Source organism: Trachinotus anak, unplaced genomic scaffold (genome assembly GCF_046630095.1).
Source record: "Trachinotus anak isolate AG129_WGS33_773 ecotype Australia unplaced genomic scaffold, CSIRO_AGI_Tana_v1 ptg000005l, whole genome shotgun sequence".
Lineage (NCBI taxonomy): Eukaryota > Metazoa > Chordata > Actinopteri > Carangiformes > Carangidae > Trachinotus > Trachinotus anak.
The window spans coordinates 19,660,274-19,683,815 of NW_027273856.1; the positions used below are offsets into that span (position 1 = coordinate 19,660,274).

The 23,542-nt window shown below is 42.5% G+C and overlaps 1 protein-coding gene across 6 annotated transcripts in view; it reads right to left on the minus strand.

The window, feature by feature from the left end:
• Window positions 1-23,542, minus strand: part of LOC139621855 (kelch-like protein 29) — a 200,879-nt gene that overhangs the window by 88,035 nt on the left and 89,302 nt on the right. For all 6 annotated transcript variants that reach the window (XM_071478759.1, XM_071478763.1, XM_071478764.1 and 3 more), the window contains 2 exons: window positions 11,997-12,144; window positions 8,558-9,085 (listed from right to left, as the gene is read on the minus strand). In XM_071478759.1, coding sequence (XP_071334860.1) covers window positions 8,558-9,085; window positions 11,997-12,144 — 676 coding nt within the window. The remainder of the gene's footprint in view (window positions 1-8,557; window positions 9,086-11,996; window positions 12,145-23,542) is intronic.

Genomic DNA, 23,542 nt, shown 5'->3' on the forward strand with positions numbered 1-23,542 from the left:
AAACACCACATTTAACTATGATGACACACAGACAGACTCAAAAGGTGAAAACAATCCCAGCAATGAGCTTATGTTATATGAATTACAGATTAAACTATAGTTTATAGTCCACTTAGTTCAGTAGATTTTTTGTCAAATATATATCTCCTCAGGCCTGTCACATGAACTCAAGTGCCCTTTCATCCACACTATCCTCTATGATCCAAATGTGATCACCTGATTTCATTTATTTAACACTATTTATTATATAAAAGTGGATATTGTAATACCATATGTTCATTACTTGGTCAACTATCTGAACTACTTATGATTCCGAGATATCTGTTTACACAGTTTACACTTCTCTGCTCACTTGCTTAGGCTTGGTACACTCTAGAGGATTTTCAAAAAAAAAAAAAAAAAGTCATGGCTGAGAAGACAAAGTTTTACTGTTAGTACACAACATCCTGTTGGTGATGCTTCTTGGTCAGCTCCCTCTCGTTGGCTTTTGTAAATTTCTGCTCAGTATTCCATTGGTGATTATTTCACAATACAGGACTTCAAATATTAGTTTAGTTTGGTATTAACTCCAATCCAGTCAGTGACATTAAGATTATGTCTGTGAACCCCTGACACTACAAGGTCATTTGGGCAGATAGTCTGGTTCAGCTTTGAATCAGGAACACCCCCACAATTGCCTGGAGGGGGAAAACCAGACCCAAAATTTGCACAATTATTCTCTAGTGTGGCGATAGGAGATGTAATTTCAAATCACTTGCACTGTTAGGGTTTTCAAATGATTCAATTTGATTTTTAAAGTACATTTTGGAAACACTGGATCAATGACTGTATAGTTTCCCTCAAAGAAACAGAACTGAACATTTCTTCCACTGTTAAAAACTGACTGGAAAGTATAGAAGCAACAAGGTTGTTGGCCCAGAAAAAATAGGTTCAGTCTAACAAAAGAGCCATCTAACAAAAAAACTTCAAAAAACAATTCTAAAAAAAACCATTACGGGCTCCCTTAGAAAATGCTTGGTTTAGCACAGTGACAGACCATTTCTGATTTAGTCATACAACCCAATGGCACTCTCTAGAGCTGTTCAATTTAATGTTATTTTGGATTAGCTTTTTATTTCATAGTACAATACGGGGCAAGAAAGTGTCACAGAGGGAAATAAATCTTTTGAAAGACAGGCAGTGGAGAGAAACTCACCTTATCTCACAACCTCCACCTGCCCACAATAGATATGAATACCTGAGAAGAGATATGATTACGACTAAAGCAAACAGTCCTGCAGTGTTTAGTTAGTACTTTTTTAAACGTACACAGCAGTCACACTGATTATTGAGCTTAAATTCAGGTTATTTAATGAATACAAAATTAAACTAAGCTGGGAAGGACTGAGGACAAAACCTTTATTTTCAGTCCTTTTTAAGTCACGACAGATTTGATAGATAAACCATGGAGCATCCGTGGATGTCAACTTCAAATTGCAGCAGATGATTTAAACAAAGTGTCATAAAGATTTCAAATAACATATTAAGCACTTCCAATTCTCAACCAGCTAGCTGTGGCTCTGGATAGAAATTGCAGATTTTTTTGTAAGGATAATAAGGCAAAAGAGACAGACTGATTGTGTGTTTTAGATGAAAACAGCCATCTGACACTCGGTCCAGCTGTCACAGGCAAATGAGCAATCTGGGCTGACTGGACTTTTTTTTCCTCTTTAATCCTTTCTTCTCTTAAATTTTCCACTGCCACTTTGCTAACTGAGGCATTTCCAAAAAAAAAGCTATTAGAGAAATGGCTAACAAGTCCAGCATCAGTGGAGTACAGAAAGCGAGGAGGCGGAGAAAGAAGTTAGAGGCATGGAACAGGTGGCAGGTACGGTGGGGAAGGAAATATATAACATGGGGGGGTGGTGTGGGGGTGGGAAGCAAGTGGATGAAAAGAGAGGAAAGGGAAAAAAAAAAGCAAAGGCTATAAGTGGGTATGGGAAGCAGGTGGATGTTAGGATGGTGGGGGGGCTGGAGAGGATGCTGAGAAACAACAGCATGGGAGGGGTGGTGTCAGGAGTGGGGCCGAGTGAAAACAACAGACAGACAATTGCAGTGAAGAAGACAGGTGGGGAGGAGGGGAGGGAGGAGAGTATAGGTTGAGGAGAGGATGGAGGAGGGAGGGAGGCGTAGATATGGTGCCCCCTCTAGCGTGGCAGGAAGCCGGGCGGCTGCTCCTTGGCTGCATTGCGTCTGTGATTATGCGTGTAGCAGCCGGGCTGTCAGGCTCCGGGTCCTGCGACTGTGCCGCCACTGAGCTTTATCTTGAAATCCCAGTGATTAATGAAGCCGGTGCTGTGTTCTGCATGGTGGAGGTGGACGAGGAATGATCAATCTTAATGAGCTATCCGCCGTCCCTATATTAACTGTGGGGGGATATAATGTATTGGGGCTCCTGGCGGGGCTCCTCTCCTTTAAAATACGATAACGAGGGAGAGAAAGAACGAGGGCAAGCAGCTTTTCCTTCCTCCGCTTATGACACACTGCTGCTGCTCACCTCACGTTTCCTCCCCTCCCCTCCCTTCCTCTTCTTTTTGCTCTCTCCTGAGAGCCAGAGCAGTACTAGAAACAGTTAGACATCTCAATGGAAGCCATCCTTAGCAAAGTTAAAGAGACAGTGTCGGGTAGCTGCTCGGCTACATCTGAACACAAGTGCGGTGGTCTCCAGACCTCTCCTGCCATTCTAAAATGAGATGTTTGAGTCAATATCATTAATATGTAGGCCCCATATCGACTCATGTGCCAAGGTTACTCATAAGCATATCACTGTGATATTGCATGTATTCATTTATGAGAATTACCTGCACATACCGAGTCCACAGTGATTGGAATAAATTTCAACCTCATTAATAATTTGCAACATTCTCAGCTCTTGTGAATCCCTTTTCAGTTTCCACTAGAGCCATCTAGAATTAAAGAATAAAAGAGATAGAAAAACACTTTAAAATCCATGCATTTCATATTTCAAGTTAAGCCTGTTTTGGAATCATAATAACCCCAGTTATGCTTTAGCTAATCCTGATGTGGATAGCTTTAAGATAATCACCCAACACAACACCGCACTGACTTTAATTAATTTGCCACCGCTTATTCTGAGTACCTTGATCCGAGTCAGCACATTGAAAATTAAAATAAAAAAAAAAAATCTACAACTCCCACACCAAATTCAGTATATCTGTCTTGGTCAAAGGCGTACTTTTGTATAAACGCCAGTGAGGATGTAGCGGTAGTCGAGATCCTCTGCAAGTGAGAGAGGGATAGAGACAGAGAAAGAGGGAGAGAAAGGGAAGGGGAGGGTTTAATTAATGTGCTTGCTATGATTAATGGTCTCAGCGTGGCTATCACAAACTGGCTCTGTTTTTAATAACTGGTTTGAAAAGCCTGTCATGCTAGCAGTATATTCTTGTGGTTGAGTCAAAATGAGTATTTATATACTGCTAATAATACTGATAATACTGTATGCTTTATGTCTACTTAATAACTGTAGCTACTTCAGACTATAGACAAAGGTCTCCAAGGTGAGAGAGAGACATGCAATCTGCAAAACATGTTCAAGAATAAAATGTCATTATCACATCCAGTAGCATCATAAAGCAGCAACAAGGTAAAAAAAAAACAACACTCAATAATACAGCATGTCCATTTCTAAATAAGCTTTGATGAGCTGTGATAAGTCTCCAGCGAACAGCACATATCTCCCTTAAATAAACATAACCAGCACACACAGCCTGGCCTTGTAAACAGCCACTATCTTACTAATTTGGTTACCTATAATTTCCTCACTTAGCGGTAATATTGCAGCAATAATGTGCAAAGAACCAATACGCAAGTGGACAGTAATGCCACAGTGCCAATATGCTCTGTCCAAAAGTAAACAAAAATGAATACATAATTAAAGTCTTACTGAGACCAAAGTTTGAATAAGGCAGACGTGGCAGATACAGCAGATGGAAGCTGAGCCGCTGCTGCATATGAGTGTGCACCGGACTCACTGTAGCAAAGTAAAACACTGATCTTAACTCAGCAAGGCATCTTAATTGCATTCACTAGCAGCTCTGGAGCTGCTCGCTCCCCAGATGATGGCTGATGTGAGCTGACTGGAAGATGAACTTCCTGGGCAGCGAGGAGAGCCTGGGTGCCGCCGGATGTGTGTGATGGTGGAAGAGTGGGCCTACGTGTGTCCCTCTCTTATGGTGGTGTGCCTGTGTGTGTTTCCTCTCGGGTGCATTTATGCATGTGATCATCTGTGTGCATACGTGCGTCTTAACAATGTGTGTGTGTGTCCGTGTGAGGGACAAAAGAGAACGGGACCGGTAAAGGGCAGCAAGGTGGAAGGAAACACTAAGATGATGTTTGACATGAGAAAAGAGGCGATGAGCTGCGGCACATACTCAGTGCAGCAGCAGGTGGCCTGACAGATCTGTGACTTCCAACTTCAGTCTCAGCTAAAGCTTCCAACACACACGGCGACTGGATTTCATCGTCTACATCATCTGTCTACTTTACCAACACCACCAAAAAAAAACCAAAAAAAAAAAACAGCATTGCCTTCAGCACACAGCACAACACAGCTATTCTCAGTTGGGAAAACAATATCAAAAACATCATATGAGTGGCTGATATGTAGAATAGATATGTAGAAATAATAACTTTCTTTTGATATGAATGTGTTTCAGTGAGGAGTTGCCTTTAAATGGTGCTCTATCACGTTTGCAGTGAGTGAGTCTGTCCCTGCTGAGCTCGGCACTAGCTTCCCCCAGCTGATATTCATCAGGACAGCCATCGATTTTAATGACTTGGTCAATAGACACACACCGCATCTGCCTTCAGCATCTCCCTCTCTCTCATGTTCACTCTCTCCCAGCATCCCTCTCTTCTACTTTCGCCCCCTCCTGTGCCCTGTTCTTTTGCTTTTTTTTCCTTTCTTATTATCGTCCCTTTTAACAACAACATCAGTCAACCTATATTCACACAATGTGCTGACAGCTGCGATGGCTGCGGATAGAGCTACAGATGTGGATAGATTATTTAAATGTGCAGAAGCTTTTTCAAATCCTGCTTTTATTCCGATCAAATCTGAAGTTGAAAGAAATAAAGGGAAGACAATAAAAAATGCGCAGAGTAGGTGGTGTGGCGGAAATTAACAATCGGCGTGGAGTTCGATTTGTACACCATGACAGGCAGATATTGTGAAAGGCCCTGCTGTGGATGGAGAAACCAGGTAGACAGATCACAGCCTGGTGACTGGCATATCTCAGTAGGTGATGAGGTTGGAGCTGCCTTCAAGCTGCTCTGTGTGAATCTTCACACACGTACAGGTGCACAAACATATGGCATTTACGCAGACATAAAAAAACAGACATACTATATACAGTAAACAGAAATACAGACAAATACCCAGACAACACACAAACAGACGCACATACAAGACAGGAGCACACAGTTGTTGATGTGCCCACTGATGCAGAGCGAAGACAAATTGCTCCCTTTGAAGGCAAAGCCAAATCAAACATGGAGTGTGATTTCTGTCACTGTGGCGCTCGACTTTAAGGCTGTGATGCTGACATCTGACAAAACATCCATGCAGTCACACCCAAGAAGTTGTGCACGCGTGCAATCGTGCACATACACACACATACACACACACACACACACACACATACACACACACACACACACACACACACACACACACACACACACACACACAGAGCGACCTGTTGTGCAGCTGGATTAAAGGGGAAGAGCTCTGTCAGCTCCACCATGATCCAGGCCTTTGCCATCAAAAGGCCACAGACCCTTCTCAGCACACCAGTGCTTACTAGCGTTGTGCATGCAGGCTCAAACTTTTATTAATGCAGCAACACAATGATTTAAGTAATGGCTTTGGTATTTAAACTGCCCGTCCAATAATCACTACTGAAAACCCCCACGTGAGACAGTTGACCAGGATTTGACCATGGAAAAGAAAACATTACAGCATAGTCTCTCAGTGTCCAACTAACCATCCCTGTTAATGCCTTGATTTGCTTGGGCTATGTCGATTGTTGGATCTATTTCAGGATGATAACTCATCAGCTATTCAAGCAAAGTATCCCACATGTCAGTCAGTGGCACAGCGTGAGTTTGGGCACCTAATTTATTCCTTTTTTTGGCTTGTACCCCAGACGCCCTGACAAGCTTCATCCTGTATGAGTGAACTGGTGTCCAGTTTGTGTGTGTGCCATCTGTGTATTTTTTTATTGCACTTTACCGATATAAATTTCTTGAGGACAAAATAAAGCCTGTGTGTGTTTGTGAGAAGCAAGAGATCAAGAAAATATATATATATATATTGTGTGTGTGTGTGTGTGTGTGTGTGTGTGTGTGTGTGTGTGTGTGTGTGTGTGTGTGTGTGTGTGTGTGTGTGTGCCCTGTGACTTAATTTGCTTCCTTTGTTTTATATCAGATGTGTGTAACACTCAATCTCTGCCCTGGGATCAGATTCACCAACCCTCTTATCCTCACCTCAGCCATTAGAGGGCTGCAGAAACACTGAACTCTGACCTGCAGCTGCTTTCTCTTCTTTTCACAAACTACTTTTGTTTTGTTTTGTGTCCAAGCAGAAAGTGCCAACAGCAGGTCCGAGATAATTATCACAGAGGCAAGCCAGAACGCAGGTCGCAAGAGCTTACCCTCCATATTTACCACCATGCCAGTGCAGCAGAACAGTACGCACCCTTGCCGCAACAATATGTAGTGTTAATTGATTTAAAACAGAATACATAAGTCCTGAGGGAGTTTAGGATTTGTAACTTCTTGGAGTGGATGAGAAAACATTGGGAAAAGAAAGAAACAGACAGGAAGTACCAGACAGAGATAATCAGAGAGACAGAGAAGCACAGAAAGAAGGACAGCAGTGTGCAGAGTCTGAGGGGAAGAGCGTTCAGGATGGTATTGTTGTGATTACAACTGCAATGATAAGTATTCCTGTCAGCAGACGGGTCTGCAGAAGAAATTTCATGGTTGCTAGTTTACTGGTTCTCAACATTTTACCTATCACCACTGTCCTTGTGATAATACCCCAATGGCATGCCTACTAATGTCTACTTAATGCTAAAGAGGGATGTGAAAAATAGGAGGATAGAGGAGTTTTGAGATTCAAGTGCTCCTATTTGTCGTTTGACCTTCATAGAAGGCTATACAAGATTTCAAGTATGCATGATGTCTAGAAATTGAAACAGGGATGTTTTCCCTTCTGCCTTTGAAATACGACAGCTGGTATAAGTATAACCACACAAACTGAATGTTAACTTTATCATTACATGAATCACAGCAACAGTGTGTCCGCTTCTGAATTTTAACAATCCTAGTGCTTTTCTTTCATTTAAAATGGAACTTTATGAGTACTGTAATTCCAATTTAACTCCATCTTTGTTGGCCTGGTCAATAAATTTTGACATATACATGGTTAATGGATCACGATAGTCGAGTCAACCTAAAACAAGCTAGAAGCTCTCATTCAATAGAGGGTGGACCACACTGACAAGCTCGTGTAATTATCCATTTCCAATTCTACCTGCAGTCTCATTTCAATGTATCACAGGCAGCCCCCAAAATAATTGCTTTTTTGCAATCTACAAGTTCATTTGCACACATTTTATTGATCAAAATGAATCAGGAAAAAGAAAACAATCTAAACCTAAATTAAAAGCTTCATTAAATGCGAAAATTGGTCGGGGAATTGCGAACATCTGTTTCTAGTGCCCTGCATCATAAACTCCAAGGTTAAACCAAACACCAATTTACGGTTTGCAGACTCAGACATGAGCCGGAGCAGTGAGGCACCTTCACAAACACAGCGCAAGTCAACAAGGCTTCAAACGATTTCAAGAGAGATGTGAAGGCAGGGACTGAAAGCTCTTCCTGCCTTGTGTTTAGTAGGCCTTGTGAGCATTGCAAAGCTGAAAAGCTAAACCTGAGACCCTTTTAACTGATTTCAGAGCGCAGCGGTGCAGATGCTGCTGTTGTACAGTATTTTGAGAGCAGCACAACATATTCTTTTTCCCCAAAGAATCCAGTGTAGGCAGTATTACAGGTTTTTAGAAGCCCATGTCTCTCTGCTGCTTTAGGTGCACCTCCGCTCTCTGCAACCTTGGAGCAGCTTGGAAGTGAAATGGCTCTGGTTGCAAGTTATATTTTAACAACCCTTGCTTGAGTGTTTGTGGCCTTGTTTATGACTGTTGGCATCAGAGACTACTCTGGTATAGCGACAGGGGGCAGAGGCCTATGTGTTTCATTCCAGCACTGCCCCAAATAAGGCGAGGTCACAAGCAATAGAGAGCTAAGACTACATTGATTTCATGCCTAACACCTCTGCGGCTTGGATTCACTTCTAAGCTTAGGTTGCCAGCTCTGTTTTGATTTAGTGTTTGATAGTTAGTCATGACAGATTCCATATCTGGTCGACAGTGAGTCTAAAAAACCTCAAAAAAAGCTTGCTGTGCAGAGTGCATCAGCTGAGGCTGTCTGCGCTTACCCTTCGGATGTCCTGGGTCACTGAACTCGTACTTCCCCATCCCGACTGTCCGCAGCATTTGCAGCCCGTTAAGACCATCCTGACTGTCTGCAGCTGTGGGCTGGGCCTGCGCTGCTTCTGCTGCCTGTCCATTGGTCAGAGGCAGGGCCGGGTGCTGGATGAGGCCGGGGTGAGAGGTTAGGTGGCCGTTGCCCATTACACTATGAGGGCTCGGCTGAACCACATGGTTGGCTTGGACAGTGAGGGTGGACGGTACGACAGAGGGCTGAGCTGAGGGGTACGGAGGCTGGCTGGGCATGCTCAGCACCATGGATGGTGGTTGCGGGGTCGTCTGTGGCGTCAGCTGGAAGTGGGCGGTCATGAGTGGGTGTTGTGGGGGCACTGGTGTCTGGATGGATGGGGTTACTCCTATGATGGGTGACTGTGCAGTCACGCTGTGGTTGAAGGATGGTGGTTGAGGGAGGGCGTAGGTGTGGGGCAGGAGGCTGGGCTGGCTCACTGCTGCTACCGGTGCAGCCCAGGTGGGACCTGATTGGAAGACACAAGAAAAAAAAAAGAAATGAATCAATTGTATATCCAGCTTTTACACCATAAAGTAATGAGACAGTGGAGGTACATGGAACTCCATGGCGTAGGCTGATTTGTGGTATCATGGTAAGCCGCAGACAAAGCCAAAAACAAGGGCAGAGTGCTGATTTTAATTCTGGTATTAGATGATCAAATAGAGACAGTAAACAGGATGAGAAGACAGACTCCAGCTTCAGTCTGTTCCTCTCACACACCACAACTGTCAGTGTGCTGCTCTGCTTCAGTCAAAGTTTGTTTTTGACTTGAGACTTAATATCAAACACAAAATATTTGAAGCGATGTACAGATCTGTGCTAAGATCAACATCATAATAAGATTAAGAGATTTATTTCGCTACAGGATGAACAAATGCTTCTCTGAATGTGAAAGTATACATGCTCAGCGCGTGTAGCAGTCGGCGCTATTATCTGCGTAGAAGTCTGTGTTTACTCAGACACTCGGAGCCGATCATTTCCCTGCCCTGAGGCGGGGATGCTCAGGGTGTTCTAGGAAGAAGCGGCCATATTGGGCCTGAACAATGCCTCCCTCTCTCGCTCATTCGCTCCTGCTCCCTCATCTCTTACTCCTCCTGCCATGGTTCAAGCTCCAAAAATAGCCCACCACTCTGCCAGAGGGCCAAAGGCTAAATCACAGCATGCAAAAATCTAAAGAAAAAAAGAAGCCCATGTTATTCATAATACCCACCCTGCTGATAAAACAGTCTGGGCAGAGAAAAGTGGAGAGGGACAGAGATAAAAAAAAAAAAGAAAAACAGTGAGAAGAAAAGAAAGAAGGAGCAGAGGATGGGAACAGAGGACTCCGGAGGAGAGGGCAGTTCAGTTCATAATTCACACGTCATTGAGCTAATCGTCAGCAACACTGTATTTCATTTCCCCTCTTTTGTAGCTGATCTTGATAAAGGATTCTAATCAAATGGGTTAGTATAATAAATCCAAATCTGAGAAAGTTTCAAGGTTTTAGTGCAGTGATGGCACTGATGAGAATTTGATATATTTACATTCAGGCTCTCCTCCGAGTATGTGTTTTTGTCCTTCACTGTTTCTTCAGTCTTTCAGCGGAAAAAATAAACACTTTACTAGGCAAAACATTTTATTATCATTCATGACCAAAACTGACCTACAGTCAAAGGGGCTGCCAGCAACGTCGAACAAATTGAAGCAACTGCAGCTTGTATCCAATTAAGATTTACAAAAGTGGCATGTTCACTTTTAAAGAGTCCACTATTTCTTTATTTATTTACTCCACAATTTGCTTAAGTCTAAGGAACATAATCAAAAACGAACTATTTTTGTACAAAGAAACAACAGTTGAAACAAAACTTCTTTTTCAAAGACAAACTTTCTTTAACAGTCACCAGAGTGAAGTTTCTGTCTAAAGAAACCGTTGATTAATTCTGGCACAGTTGGCAGAGAACTTTCTGGCAACACAGTTCAGTGAAGTGTGGAGAGGAGCTGGCTTCGTTGCAAACGCCAGTCACAGTTTGGAGTAGCACACACACGCAAATCAATATGCAACACTATGCTCGGATTTGAGTGTCATATGCGACAGCGCGCTGGGTCGGTGACATCTCACTCTCCTCACGCTTCATTCCAAGCTGTGGTTTGGGTGTGGGAGCTGCGGTGGTGGGAGGGGCGGGCAGGGAGAGAAGCCTTGTTCACTTACACTCAATAATTCAGCCAGACCCTCAATGCACAGCAGGAATCTGTGGACGCACAGCAGGGAGGGCGGCGGGGGGGGGGGGGGGCACCACCAGCACAGCAGTAAAAACAGAGCTCCATACTCCAACCTCCACAACCGCATCCTTCCTTCTCACGAGCAAGAAACATTCCTCCTGGGTTAAATGATGAACTATTCAATAATAATCCACAAACCAATCTATATCTAAGATGTGCTCATTACAATTAGGACGAGAGCTGAACAGGCAGTAGCAGAGTTGAAAGATGTTTCCAGCATGATGCTTTGCTGCCACTGAGTAACAGCTGTCTACAATCTGGATTTGCTGAGCCAGAATTTCCACTGGAACAAGCTCCGTGCCAGTATCATTCTTAAATGAGACACATTTGTGATGAGCAGGAGGCAGAGGCCAGCAAAGCAATGGAAGGAAATTAACTGCTCTAGGGCAGAGCCATTCTGGGTGAGTTCATTACAATAAGAGTAAAAAACTTCAACACTGGCTTAACTCATTAATGTCGGGTGTGTGCGCTGCACTGCAGTGCCACGATTGGTCTGTACATGTATTAAAGAGGCATGAATAGAATAAGGTCGACATCTAAATTAGACCTGGTGGAGATCATTTGGAGGACTTTCAGAGTTTCACTACACAGGTTTAATTTAGACTAAATCAGCTTCAGTTAGTGACACAATAACATTAACAAGGACAATAAAACGAGAGCAGAGTGACAGGGGTGAGTGGGTACAACATGGATTCATAGCTTTCCCCTTTATTTCAGCTTCTTGATAGAACACTGAGATTTCTATAATTATTTGCATAATTAATCTGATTTATGTAAAGATGGTGTTTGTGGATGTATAGTATGCATGATTGTGTATGCAACATATGCATGTTGTGGAGGCAAGCGTGTATTTTATGTAGGGCAAGACAGCCAAGATGCCTCATTAGCATTGGATGCTAGTGTGGCTGGCCTGAGCCGTCTGGAGTGTAGCACATAAGTGTGTGTGTGTGAGTGTGTGATCCGTGTACATGCATACATCTGCTGTGTGCAGGAGTACCGATGATGTAAAACTTTCATCACCGTAAGCTCACATCAGGTGGTACCAGTGGATGTGTGAATGCGCCTGTCAGCATGCATCCAATGTGCGTACGTAACATGTCCTGTGTGTGATTCATTACCGGTGGGCTCGCTGTCTCGGTGTTGCTTGGCAGGGGGCTCATCTGTATCCCATGGTGTGAGCTGGTTGATGGGCGTCTGTCCCCACCTCACCCCTGGAGCCAGCAGCAGTCCTGGGGCCTGGCTGTCTCCAGGTGACAGACCAGAGACCTGCAGAACGCCAACAAAAACAATGTCACTGATTAAAGTGTCATCTGAGAAAAAAACAAAAGCTCAAGAAACATGTCAGAATATGTTTCTTCTTTCTTGATGTTTCCACCCCCCCATCTGTAGATCCCATATAGCACAGCATGTTGGTAAATCAATTTCATCAACAATCATGGTTTAAACACAGTATTTCATTCTTTCTTTTGAATGACAAATGCAACAAATCACAGCCATCTAAACTGTTCTTTAAGATCTTGAAGTGAACTGTGATGATGGAGCATGGCGTGTAATTAGCTGTGAGTGAGTGCTGATTACAGACTATATATAATGGGAAAAAGGGAAAAAAATCTTGTTCATGGCCTCAAGAGTCTTTGTAGAAAGAGTAATATTTCTCTTTTTATATAGTAATAACAATTAACTTTCTAGTGCCGGATACATTCAAATTCAGATCCTTCCCCCTGAGATTTTGTATATCTTAATTTTGCAATGAATTAAACATTGTGCCCAGTCAAGTGGGATAATATAATTCTGAGCACAAATACGACAAATAGAATAAGTCGAAAGAAATCCTTTTGCAGGAATAAGAGAAAAGAAAAGGGTAATTTCTAGAAAGAAAATGAAAAACTAGCTGACAATGTATGGAGAAGTAAATCCAATGCAACTTCACCAAACCAAACAAAGAGTTCTCCAAGCCTTTCTTTGCACCCATATCTTTAATATTTTCCTCTGGTAGGGGAGTAAGAAATGTTATCGAGCAAACCCAGGCTGATGAAAACACAGGGTCAATCACCACTGGACCCCTGAGCAATATTCGCTCTCCCTATCTGCAGTTTGGACGCTCGGTCTAACAACCAGGCAGGGAGAGGGCAGAGCCAAGCCTGATTCCCCTGCTCACCCCAGCCTGCCTCCTGAGTTAATAGAAAAGACCTGGTCACCAGGCCCTTCCTGTGTCCTCCTGGCTGATCCCTGCACCCCTCAATTCCATTATCCTCCAGGACCCGGCGTCTACTTCATCAAGCACGCCATCATGCATTCCAACAGCTGTGTCGACAAAGCCCAGCAGAGTGTGAGCTGACTGCACGACGACAAAAACGCAGTCCAAACAATTCAGATCACAGTGAACAAATGTGCAGCTTTAGATATCAGATCGATCCCATTTCTAGAAAAATGCTTTAAGATGGATTTGTCCCAGTACCTTTAACACATTAAGACACTACATGGTGTTAATGCAGTGCAACACCTTCTCTGTAATAAACAACTTCACAATAGCAGGTTAAGTTCAATGCATGTCACTTGATAAATTCATAGTGAAAGTTATCTGACAGTTTGTAAGTGCTGAGGGCAAAAAAAAAAAAAAAAACAAAAGCAAAAGGAAACAACTCAAGGAAATGTAGAAAACAGGGTGATGGAGTGAGAGAATGAAGCTGGGTTTAGGGGGAGACAGGCTGTCAGGTCTTTTTGTCCAGCTCAAGCTGTCAACTTCAGACAAGAGAAAACTGAAATGGTTTACTGAGAGAATGTCCTAAGCGTTCAATTCCAAGTGAGAGCCCTGGAGCCTTGGGGAGGGAACATTCAGAGCATTTTCAAGGTGAGGAGTTGCTTTCTACAGCCCACTATTTGTTTTAATGAGCATTTTTCCTCCTCCACTCTGTGCGCTTTACTGTGTTCCTCTCCAGCCAAGCTTTACCTTCCCCTCTATACAGGCAACTCCTCATCAACTCCAAGCCCTGACTCTCTTACTTTCCTTTAGCTCTGCACTATTGTCTCATTAATACTCCTAACCATTTACCCAAAACAGAGAAAAAAAATCAAGAAAATTTTCCTCCGTTGTAATCCATCTGTCACGGTTTTAGTGCACCAGGAAAAAAAAAAAAAAAAAAAGGTTCTTAGTCAGCGCCATCACATTGACAGCATATCAGCTAGACTCAGGAACAATCCTGACTTGAAAATGATCAAGGTTAGATATACACACACACACAGCCCTATACACACTGGAAACGCAAGCATGTATGCACACACACAGCAGGTGAAAATACATGCGCATACACACACACTCACACACACATAGAAGCCAGGAGATATCAGACGGGATGTTTATTAAGATGGCAGACTTGCTGCAGGCAGGCAGGAAGGTACTGTAGGTTCTGGGACAGCGCCTGCCATTTTCTCTCAATTTTATTTGCTCTCCCTATTTCCAGTCCCCTCCTCCCCGGCCGCCCATTATCACCGGGCAGCAGATGGTTTCCTCTGACTCGACAAAAACCATGCTGGAGAAAAAGGACGGGAGCCAGATAGATAATTTTTCAGTCGTGCCAAGCCATTCTGTGTTTGTTGTCAAGCTGGCTGGGGAGGGGCTTTTTGTACTGTACGCAACATCCGTGCATATGGACCACATACTGCAAGTGTGGATTGCTGCTCTTACACACAAACACACACGATTGGGCACATGCGAGACAAGAGAAGCTGTATAAACAAATGAGAGAAGCTCTTCTTAACCAGTCAGACATTATTTGGGTTGTATGGAAGTAAAATGGGCTCATTATTCATTTAATACTTTACTGATTAATTAAGTGACTGACTGATTGATTGTATTAGAGAATAGTAAAGATATTCATTATACTGTATAACCTCACAAGACAAACAAAAAACATGAAATAGCCTTCTCATACTTGAGCCAGAAATCTTTTTCCATGAAAAATTATTTAAATAATTAATTGTTGATTAAAATTGTTGCCGTTTAATTGTCTGTTGACCAACTAATCAACTTATCATTTCATATTAGTTTATTAATTGCAGAAAATGAGGTCACTTTCCATCAAGTAGACTTTTTATTTTTTAATCATTTATAACATACTGAAACATTGGTATGGAAATGTGTACAAGTGATGAGGCTCTAAATTTAACAGGAAATTTTCAATACAGTAAAAAAAAAAAAAAAAAAAAAAGATTTAGAGACTGTGAAGCAGCTATCCATCTTCTGATTCTCCTGCATGCAGGTATAAATGACCACACATACGCACTCAGCAAAACTAGAAGGGTCCTTCTCTCCTCTCGTACCTCTGAATGTTGCAGACATATCAGAATCAGTGTGCTGAAGAGAGGAAGATAAAATCAAGATGCATCAGGCCTAAATATATACTAGTCTTCCTCCGTCCGGGCAGCAGAGACAGCAGTTTGATCCTGGCTGACAGATAAGCTATTTTCTCGGACATGGCAAACGTTGACAACTGTCACTATGCGTGCTCTGCCTTCCTGCAATAGCACGCAGCATTATTGTGCCTACCAGAACCTCTTGCCACTGGCCACCATCTGCTGTGGGTACATACAGGAGGGGCCTCGTGGTGATCCAGGGCTCTGGGCTTTGATTGCTTTGAGTCATCCACAACATCCAAATCCAAATAAACAGGAAGCATTTGCCCATAGTTTTCTGTTTGCCTTTGTGTTTTGTTTGAGCCAGCCCTTGTCTGTGTGAGTTATTGCACCAGTTCAATCCTGCAACAACACGGGGTAGGACACAACTGAAAACTGCCACCATTAAAATTCTGCATAAGCTCCAGCTTTGTAACCATTGTGCTTGTGATATCGGCTGGTAAACCTAAGCCTGAACATATAGCGCTCCCCATCCAGTTAAGAGAAGCCTTTTGCTTCCCCAGAGAAATTACTTTATTGCTCAACTTGTGGAGAAACAGCAAGAAAGAGGGAGAGAGGGGGAGAGAGAGAGAGAGAGGGAGAGGGAGAGAGAGAGAGAGAGAGGGAGAGAGGGAGAGAAGGTGAGAGAGAGAGGGATGAGTATGTCTATAACACCCGGGTCCCACTGGGGTAAACAACGTTACAGCACACACTGATCAAATCAACTAACTGCTATGAGATTTAATAACAGGTCTGGGTGAAAAAAAAAGTGCTGTAGTGAGAGCGAAGTGGGGTTTTGAGAAAGCGAGAGAAAGGAAAAAAAAAAGAGAGGAGGGCTGCGGAAGGGCTGGGGCCTTAAATAGAGAAAGGTGCTCACACAAACACACACAAACACACACAGAGCAGGTCAGCAACAATAGCACAGTGAAAAGCTAATCTCGTGAAATGTCATTAGCACAACTGCCAGACACAATGAGATAGCAATGAGCAGGGTGCAGGCCAGTGCTACACCGGTTGATTATGTTCTACCTTTTAAGGTTCAGTGTTCCTCTGGTAGCTACTAGAAGCTCTTTACAGACAGAGAAAATAACAGACCTTAGGCGAGAGGAGAGGAGGTTCACTGTTTTGGGACATTATTCAGCTAGCATGGTAATCAGGAAGGTGTTAATGTGCGGTTGTTATCCTGATGGGTTTATTCGTTCTTCTATTCTGAACGGATGGATCAGGAACCTCCCTGGATTTCTGGTGGTCCGGTGTGGAGCTGCCATTACGGTTTAATTTAAATGCATGCATGAGAAAATACACATCTCCAATCGGCCCACTATCTCTGGGGAGATGCATGTACACAAATTTAATCTTAATCAAAATTTCAATAACAGCAGTCACTGCTGTTCCTTGCTATACTGTGCACACCCGTAAAATAATATCACATTGTAATTCCATGCCGTGACAAATCATAAAAAACAGTATGTGCAGGCAAGGAAATGAAATTCAACTCCGACAGAATGGCTTTTTCTTCCCTTTGGCCAGGCTTGGCCAGATACAGTGAATCTGGCTGAAATGTGGTGGGTGATGGAAATAATGGCTTTCCTTAGAGAAGAGAAACAGAAGGAATGACAGAGAAGGAAAGAGTGAAAGATTGAGAGGCAGAGTAAGACACACCCATCCATCACATAGCCTTGTATCATTGCATTTGACAGATCATTTTCAGCTTTTCTAAAATGGAGAGGAAAAAAAAACAACTCCTTTTTCCTCATGTTCCTCCATCCAAAGGCTCCGAACCAAGTGTGGTCCGAAACTGACCATGAGCATTAAGGAGTGTACAAAAGCGCACAACTCATTTTCTTTCGGACATTATTCACTTACTGTATAGAGGTATCTCCTTTCCATGACAACGCGCTGACACCTAAATGTGAAGTGGATTTGTTCTGGGCTTCCGTCATAATGGTGCTGAATGCTGGAGCCAAACCACGGGGCGGCTGTGTCCAATCTATTAGACTGGAACATAGCAGAGCATCTCACGAGTAAACAAAGAGACTACCGCGCCATTTTTGGCAGCCATCTTAAATGGAGTGGCGCACCAACATGCCGAACGGACTGGTGCCATAGACAGAGGAAGGTGCGTATTCAGCGTGATGGCTGCATACTGACGAGACACAGAGGAAATCCAGGTAATATGTCTTTTTACTGTAAACGATCTGAGGTATTACACTTAAAAATGTGAAGTGACACTGCAGTTATAGAGATATCCACAGGACGACTGAAAACACTGCATTTCTGGAGCATTAAAAAGCAAATCTTATGTGGTGTTTAATCAATTTACTGTTAAATCTTTAGTGATACTTTTAAACAGTCGGAGAAATTACCACAGATAAAAATCTTTAGCACAGCTCTTATAAAATCCCTCTCTGCTGGCGTAGGTTGGCAACTAACTCAAAAAATTGACTTCCAGGAGTGACTCTGACTGGAAAAGCTACAATTTAAGATTATTTCTTTACAACACAATTTATTTATTATGTACATAATTGCAATACATGATCAGCCTGTAAACGTGTGTTTTCTCACTATTATAGTCCATTATGAGAGGGAACAAACAACTGTGTCAAAATAAAGAAAGGTAATGTGGAGGAGAAAGGAAATTAGAAAATGCTATTTGTGTTTTACGAGTTAAAATGTTTTTGATGTTAGACTCAAAATGTAAAACACTATTTATACATAAGATGTCAAGACAGGTGGCTCAGTGCTTAAACAGTGTTGATGTTGATGCAGGGAGCACCTGCCTCTTCTTCAAGAACAGCAGCGGTTTAAAACACATCAAATCTGTAATCATTTGCATCGGAGCGATATCAGTTTACACAAGACAAATCCCTGCCATAACTGGTTATGGACTGTTCATCACTGGCAGTGTGTGTACTAACAACTGAAAATCCAAACACACTGAATCCTTCTGGGCGCCAACACTTCACACTGACCCCTGGCAGCTTGACAGACAAACATAATGAAAAACACACAACACAAGCGCCAGGCCCGGTATATATGCTATTGATGCTCCGCAGAAAGGGTTACGGATGCAGACTCTGTAATTTCAAGACCCAGGCCAAACGACTGAAGGGGAACGGACTTCACTTCCACTGAAATTCCAGCAAAGACACTCCGACAGCTCCGCGAGCTCCTGGCTCGACGCACACGTTCTGGAAAGACCAAGCGTGATCGCAGGGGTGAGGCCGACAAGCTCCAGTGGAGAAGCAGCGCCGGAAACCCCGCCTAATATCCCATGAGTTCTCTGAGGTTGCAGTGCTTGCCCTTCAAACCCTACCTCAACCCCTCCTTTTCTCTTGCAGATAGTGTAAATGGCTGGCCTGTTACAGCACCGTGAACATGTCTTATCTGCAGGACTATACAACAGAGTGAGGCTTCTTAAGGAGGGTGACTAGTGCTTGGACATGTGAACTGTGGGGCTTCCTTATGTCATGGTAACACCTCCCAGAGGAGCGTGTCAGGGACCATGTTGCCCTCCATTGGCACTGACCGGGACAGTGAGAGACATAGGTCTCCAGCAGGCCATGACCCTGCCTGATATGTGGTGAGTGTTTGGGGAGCAAAATATCCACAGCCTGTCACAGCAACGGCCTTGGAGACTCAGATGAGGACTGTGTACCTCTTGTCTGTGGTTGAAATCCAGGCAAAATGACAACTATGTGTGGCCTTGTGTGTGTGTGTGTGTGTGAGCTTACAATACATATGTAGCTATAATAAATAAGTGTTAACTGGGCAAACAGCCATTTAGCGCTAAAGAATAAATTGAATTTATATTGATATTACAATATGAAAGGAAACAAAATCTACTTTGCCAAGAGTGCAGTGTGGGTTAGAGTTTTTAAATGCGTTTCACAATGCGTGCAATCAGCAACCCAAATACTGGATTGTTTTGGCAGATGAGCATATGGCAGGGCTGGAAATGAGTGGAAAAATGCAGAGGAAGACTTACTACACAGGCTGACACTTCTATAGTGGTTCAAATTCCAAACTGGCACACTGCATGAACAAAAGCATTTCATTACCACCTTTCATGGCTCTCTGAGATTCACAGCATTTCAGCACTGCCCTGACAGTAGCATGTTTTGTGAATGCTGGTTTTATTGGAACAGCCAGTTAACATTACAGAATGCATGGTTTACATGAAAAGGTGTTATGCTATCAGGTTGCTATTGAAGCTGCTACACAGAATCGAGTGAACCTTTCATTCTTTGCACTTCTTTCCATCAAGGACGAGTTCGCTGCTGTGTTTGGCAAAATAATGGTAATATATACCATTAGTTTGGGAGAAGAAGCTGTACACTGCCTACATTTTGTCTTTTTCTGTTCCCTTGACCATAACCTCACACCACCATACATTGATTGCACCCCCTCTGCACTTGCTTCTCTTGAACAGTAACTGCCACAAGGATGTGATCCGAGGGCAGGACATTTTGCTCCTGAAAGACATTTGCGTCACTCATTGTGGGGAGACTGAATCCAACTCTGTGGAGTTCAGCAGCCAATGTGTTCACCAACAACAGCTACGTGTTGTGCAGATCGTCTTCTTTTAGTAATTTCTTTTTCATTCCATTCAACTTGGTGATTATAACGAGAGACTAACTGAATGGGAAATAACATCTATTAATGGCATATATGGTCAAGAGCTGGACGGAAACATGTTTGATAAGCAAAACAGAGAATTTGAGGCTCATTCTGTGATGCAGTCATACACAGATAGATTTGAAATCTGACAGAGCAGACAGGCAGTTAGATGGATGCTACTATCCCATGGAGCCTCCTATTGACTTTCACTGGGCACTGAGAGTTCTGGCAGACAAAGAAGCAGCCTCTGGTCAATAGGGACTGCAAGCACAAAACAGTCAGGTTTCTGGCCAACACCCATTCTGGTCTGACAAAATGCCCAAATATGAACTCTGAAATAGCTCATTTCAAACCAGATGGTATTAAAATAAGCAAGGCTGTATTTTGTTAAACTCCTCAACCACATCCACACAATAGGAGTCAGTCTGCTGAAATCCACATACTGAAGCATTTTACAGTGTTACATCACCTCAGTACCTGGAAGGCAAAATCCCTAATCAGACTACAAGCATGAGTAATTAAACTGAAAACACAGACACAGTATTTGCTGCAAATGTGTCTAATTAATGACGCAGTGCTGCAGCACTATGACAGCACAATGGCCACATTTATCAGGGCCACTGATATGAACTCTGGACATTGAAATGAATATGCCAGTTGGTTACAGAGAGCATATCATCTTTCATCGAGGTGCCTAAAAATAGTAGTATTAAGTGAAATACGGCAAAATCTGCATTACAGCACTTTCAAATCAAAACCACTCATGACTCTACTAAGGTATATAATTACCAGTGTGCCTACAATCCTCTTATGAACTGTTATTTTTGCAGCCTTTTTATAAACAAGATATAAAATGCACTTCAATAGTCGACACCTGAGAGCCATAAGCAAATGTGCTCATACCGTATGCTAAATGCAGATCAATTTTATGCAAGTGATATAATGTGAGATTATATTCAGACTTCTGACTTTATCAACCAAAAAAAGACAAATTCACAGAAAGCAATGCACAGGCAGCCACATGTGTAACCTGTGGTGGTGTTCCAGCCTTTGAGGTTTCAGTCTTGGAGCTCCAGCCCTGCTCCCCCAGGGTTTGAGAGGAGACTGAAAGACTGGTTTTATCCTGCAAGATGAAGTGGTCAGTGCAGCTCTGTTCTCCTGCTGGCGCAGGGGGGTGTCTACACAGAGCACTGCTTGGGGTAAGATACACACTGGAGAGACATGCTGGGATCATTAGAGATCCAAAACCCTTAAAGAAACTGAGAAATAGCCATGAACTACACTGCGGCAGGTGGATAAACAGACCTTCACTTGAATTATGGGAGGATTTTTTAAGCGAAAGGCTTTCCTGTCTGTTTGGGGCTGCCTTTCAACTGCCTGTGAATGAGCTTCTCTTGATTTGCTCTAATGTTGTTGGTTTTTCAAATGCAAATGCTATTCTATACAGATGGCAAAAGTAATTTCAAGGTCCACATCCTGTGTCGAAAGTTACAAATGACAAGAAAAATTAGGATGTTTTTCAACAGTAGTTTAGTGTCTCAATGCTTGTTTTGATTCTTAACAGCACATATTTTGGTAAAAAAAATAAATAAAAAGTCCTAAATGACTGAATGACTAGTTGCAAAAGTCAAGTCTGCATAAAAATCATCAAGGAAACAATATGTCTATTCTTCGATGTAAAATGCCATTCCAAACACTTCACACTATTAGTACTTTTGTAAGAATTAGAGAAATGTACACTAGCAATAACACACTGCATCCTCTATGTGCTTAGAAAGTCGATGTTTTTCAAGGTTTTTCCTTTTTTAGACTGGAAAAGCTTTGTCTAGTCTTTAAGCATGCTTGTGTTCTTACCTTAAAATCTGAAAATCACAGTTTATTATCTTTTTTTTTTTTTATCAGTGCCAGTGCCAGTGAAATGGGCAGACTTACAAAGGTTTGCTTTGGATCACTGTAGCGGGTACATGCACACATCACATCTATGAAAACTGGGGCTTCAAAAACCAAACTAAATCTGTCTTGAAACGCCTTTTTAGGCCAACAGGCCCTTGGCACTTATAAGACGATTTGATTTTGTTATTCAGTTTTCACTTATTTTGTTATGTGATAATGTGAGAGATGAAAAAGTGTTTCTGCTTCATGGACACAGACAGACAACATTAATATTCATGAGTCAGATGATTAATCACTTACATGGGATGAGTCATGTTACTAAAAACTGCTCCTGCAGCCAAATATAAAACCAGCATACCGATGCACATAGAAGTTGGGCTTAATCCCCGAGGCGTCTTCTTTCTCTCTGTCTTTTTACTTATGTAAGAAGAAACATTACACACCCACTGATCAATAAAATGCAAAAGCAGAGAGCATTTGCAGTTTAAATATTCCTCAGATACTGGGTAACTGCATTTGTTTAACACTCCAGTCTAAGAACCTAAACATCTGCAGATATGAACTCCTTTGCAGCAGCTGATGCAGCTAGTTTTTTGTGTTAAGTTTTCAGTGGGACTGTAACCAAAGGTCCCTGTTCTTGACCAGGAGTGTACACAGCTCCTTTCCTGTGTGTGAATGAGGTAATGATGCCACTGGAGGAGAGATTTAAAGACACCTCTGTTGTCAGTGGCAGCACCTGTACTGTGCAGATTCCTCTTTCCCTTACACAGCCCTGCACACTGGTTCCCTGTGCACTTGTTGACAGGAGCTTGTAATCTGAAATAGTCTGCAGGGTTGAGCTGTTAAGACCCTTGTAGGAATGGGATACAGTTATGGTGGGAAGTGGAAGACGAGGAGGAATAAGAGGGAACATCTTCCCTCCAAAGCTTATTGAGCTGTCAGGTTTCAGTCCCTATCAGGGGACACTGATTTCCTGTCATATATTTGACTGTATGTGCTTTTACATCCCTCCTCCACAAGAGCGCTTCACATAATGGACCTGCTTTGGTGGTTATGACCACATCAGGAAGCCTGTGCATATATTGATCTGTGTTGACGCCAAGTGTAGTCCTTTATTTAAATTGATCTATAACAGAGTAGCCAAGTGCTGGTTTCACACTCTGATCTTTAATGGAAAGTATCAGACTGTACATCGAGCGAGACACAGCGGAGTCGTCACAAGCAATGATGGGGTGACACAGAGACAGCTAATGGTGCTAATATGTCTGGATATGGAGATTTAACATTTCCCTTTTGCAATGTAGTCTCTGAATTTTGAAGAGCTGACATCAAATTAGATTTTGGCATTAGCATCTTTGTGACCTTTCCAGCACTCAATTCAGCTGTCACAAACTATAGTGCTGGAAGCAATAAAGCAAAGAGAGCGGGATACACTTAAAACAACTGATGGAATTGATGAATTAAACTTTTTTGCCATTTACTAGACACAATATTTTTTGTCACAAACAGGCACATGAAAAAAAAAAAACAGCACAAGCTTCTATTTGACTAAACCATAGTCCTATAGACCATTATATTTTAAAATGCCACAGAAACTAACCTGTAAGCTATGTAACAGAGGAGCTATTGCATTGTATTAACATAAATCTTAGGAAATGGGAGAAGACAATAAATAGATTGTGTTTTCCATAGAGACCAGGCCTCATAATGGAGATATACAATGTGCATGCAGAGGACATTGCTTGCGAGAGCAGTCACA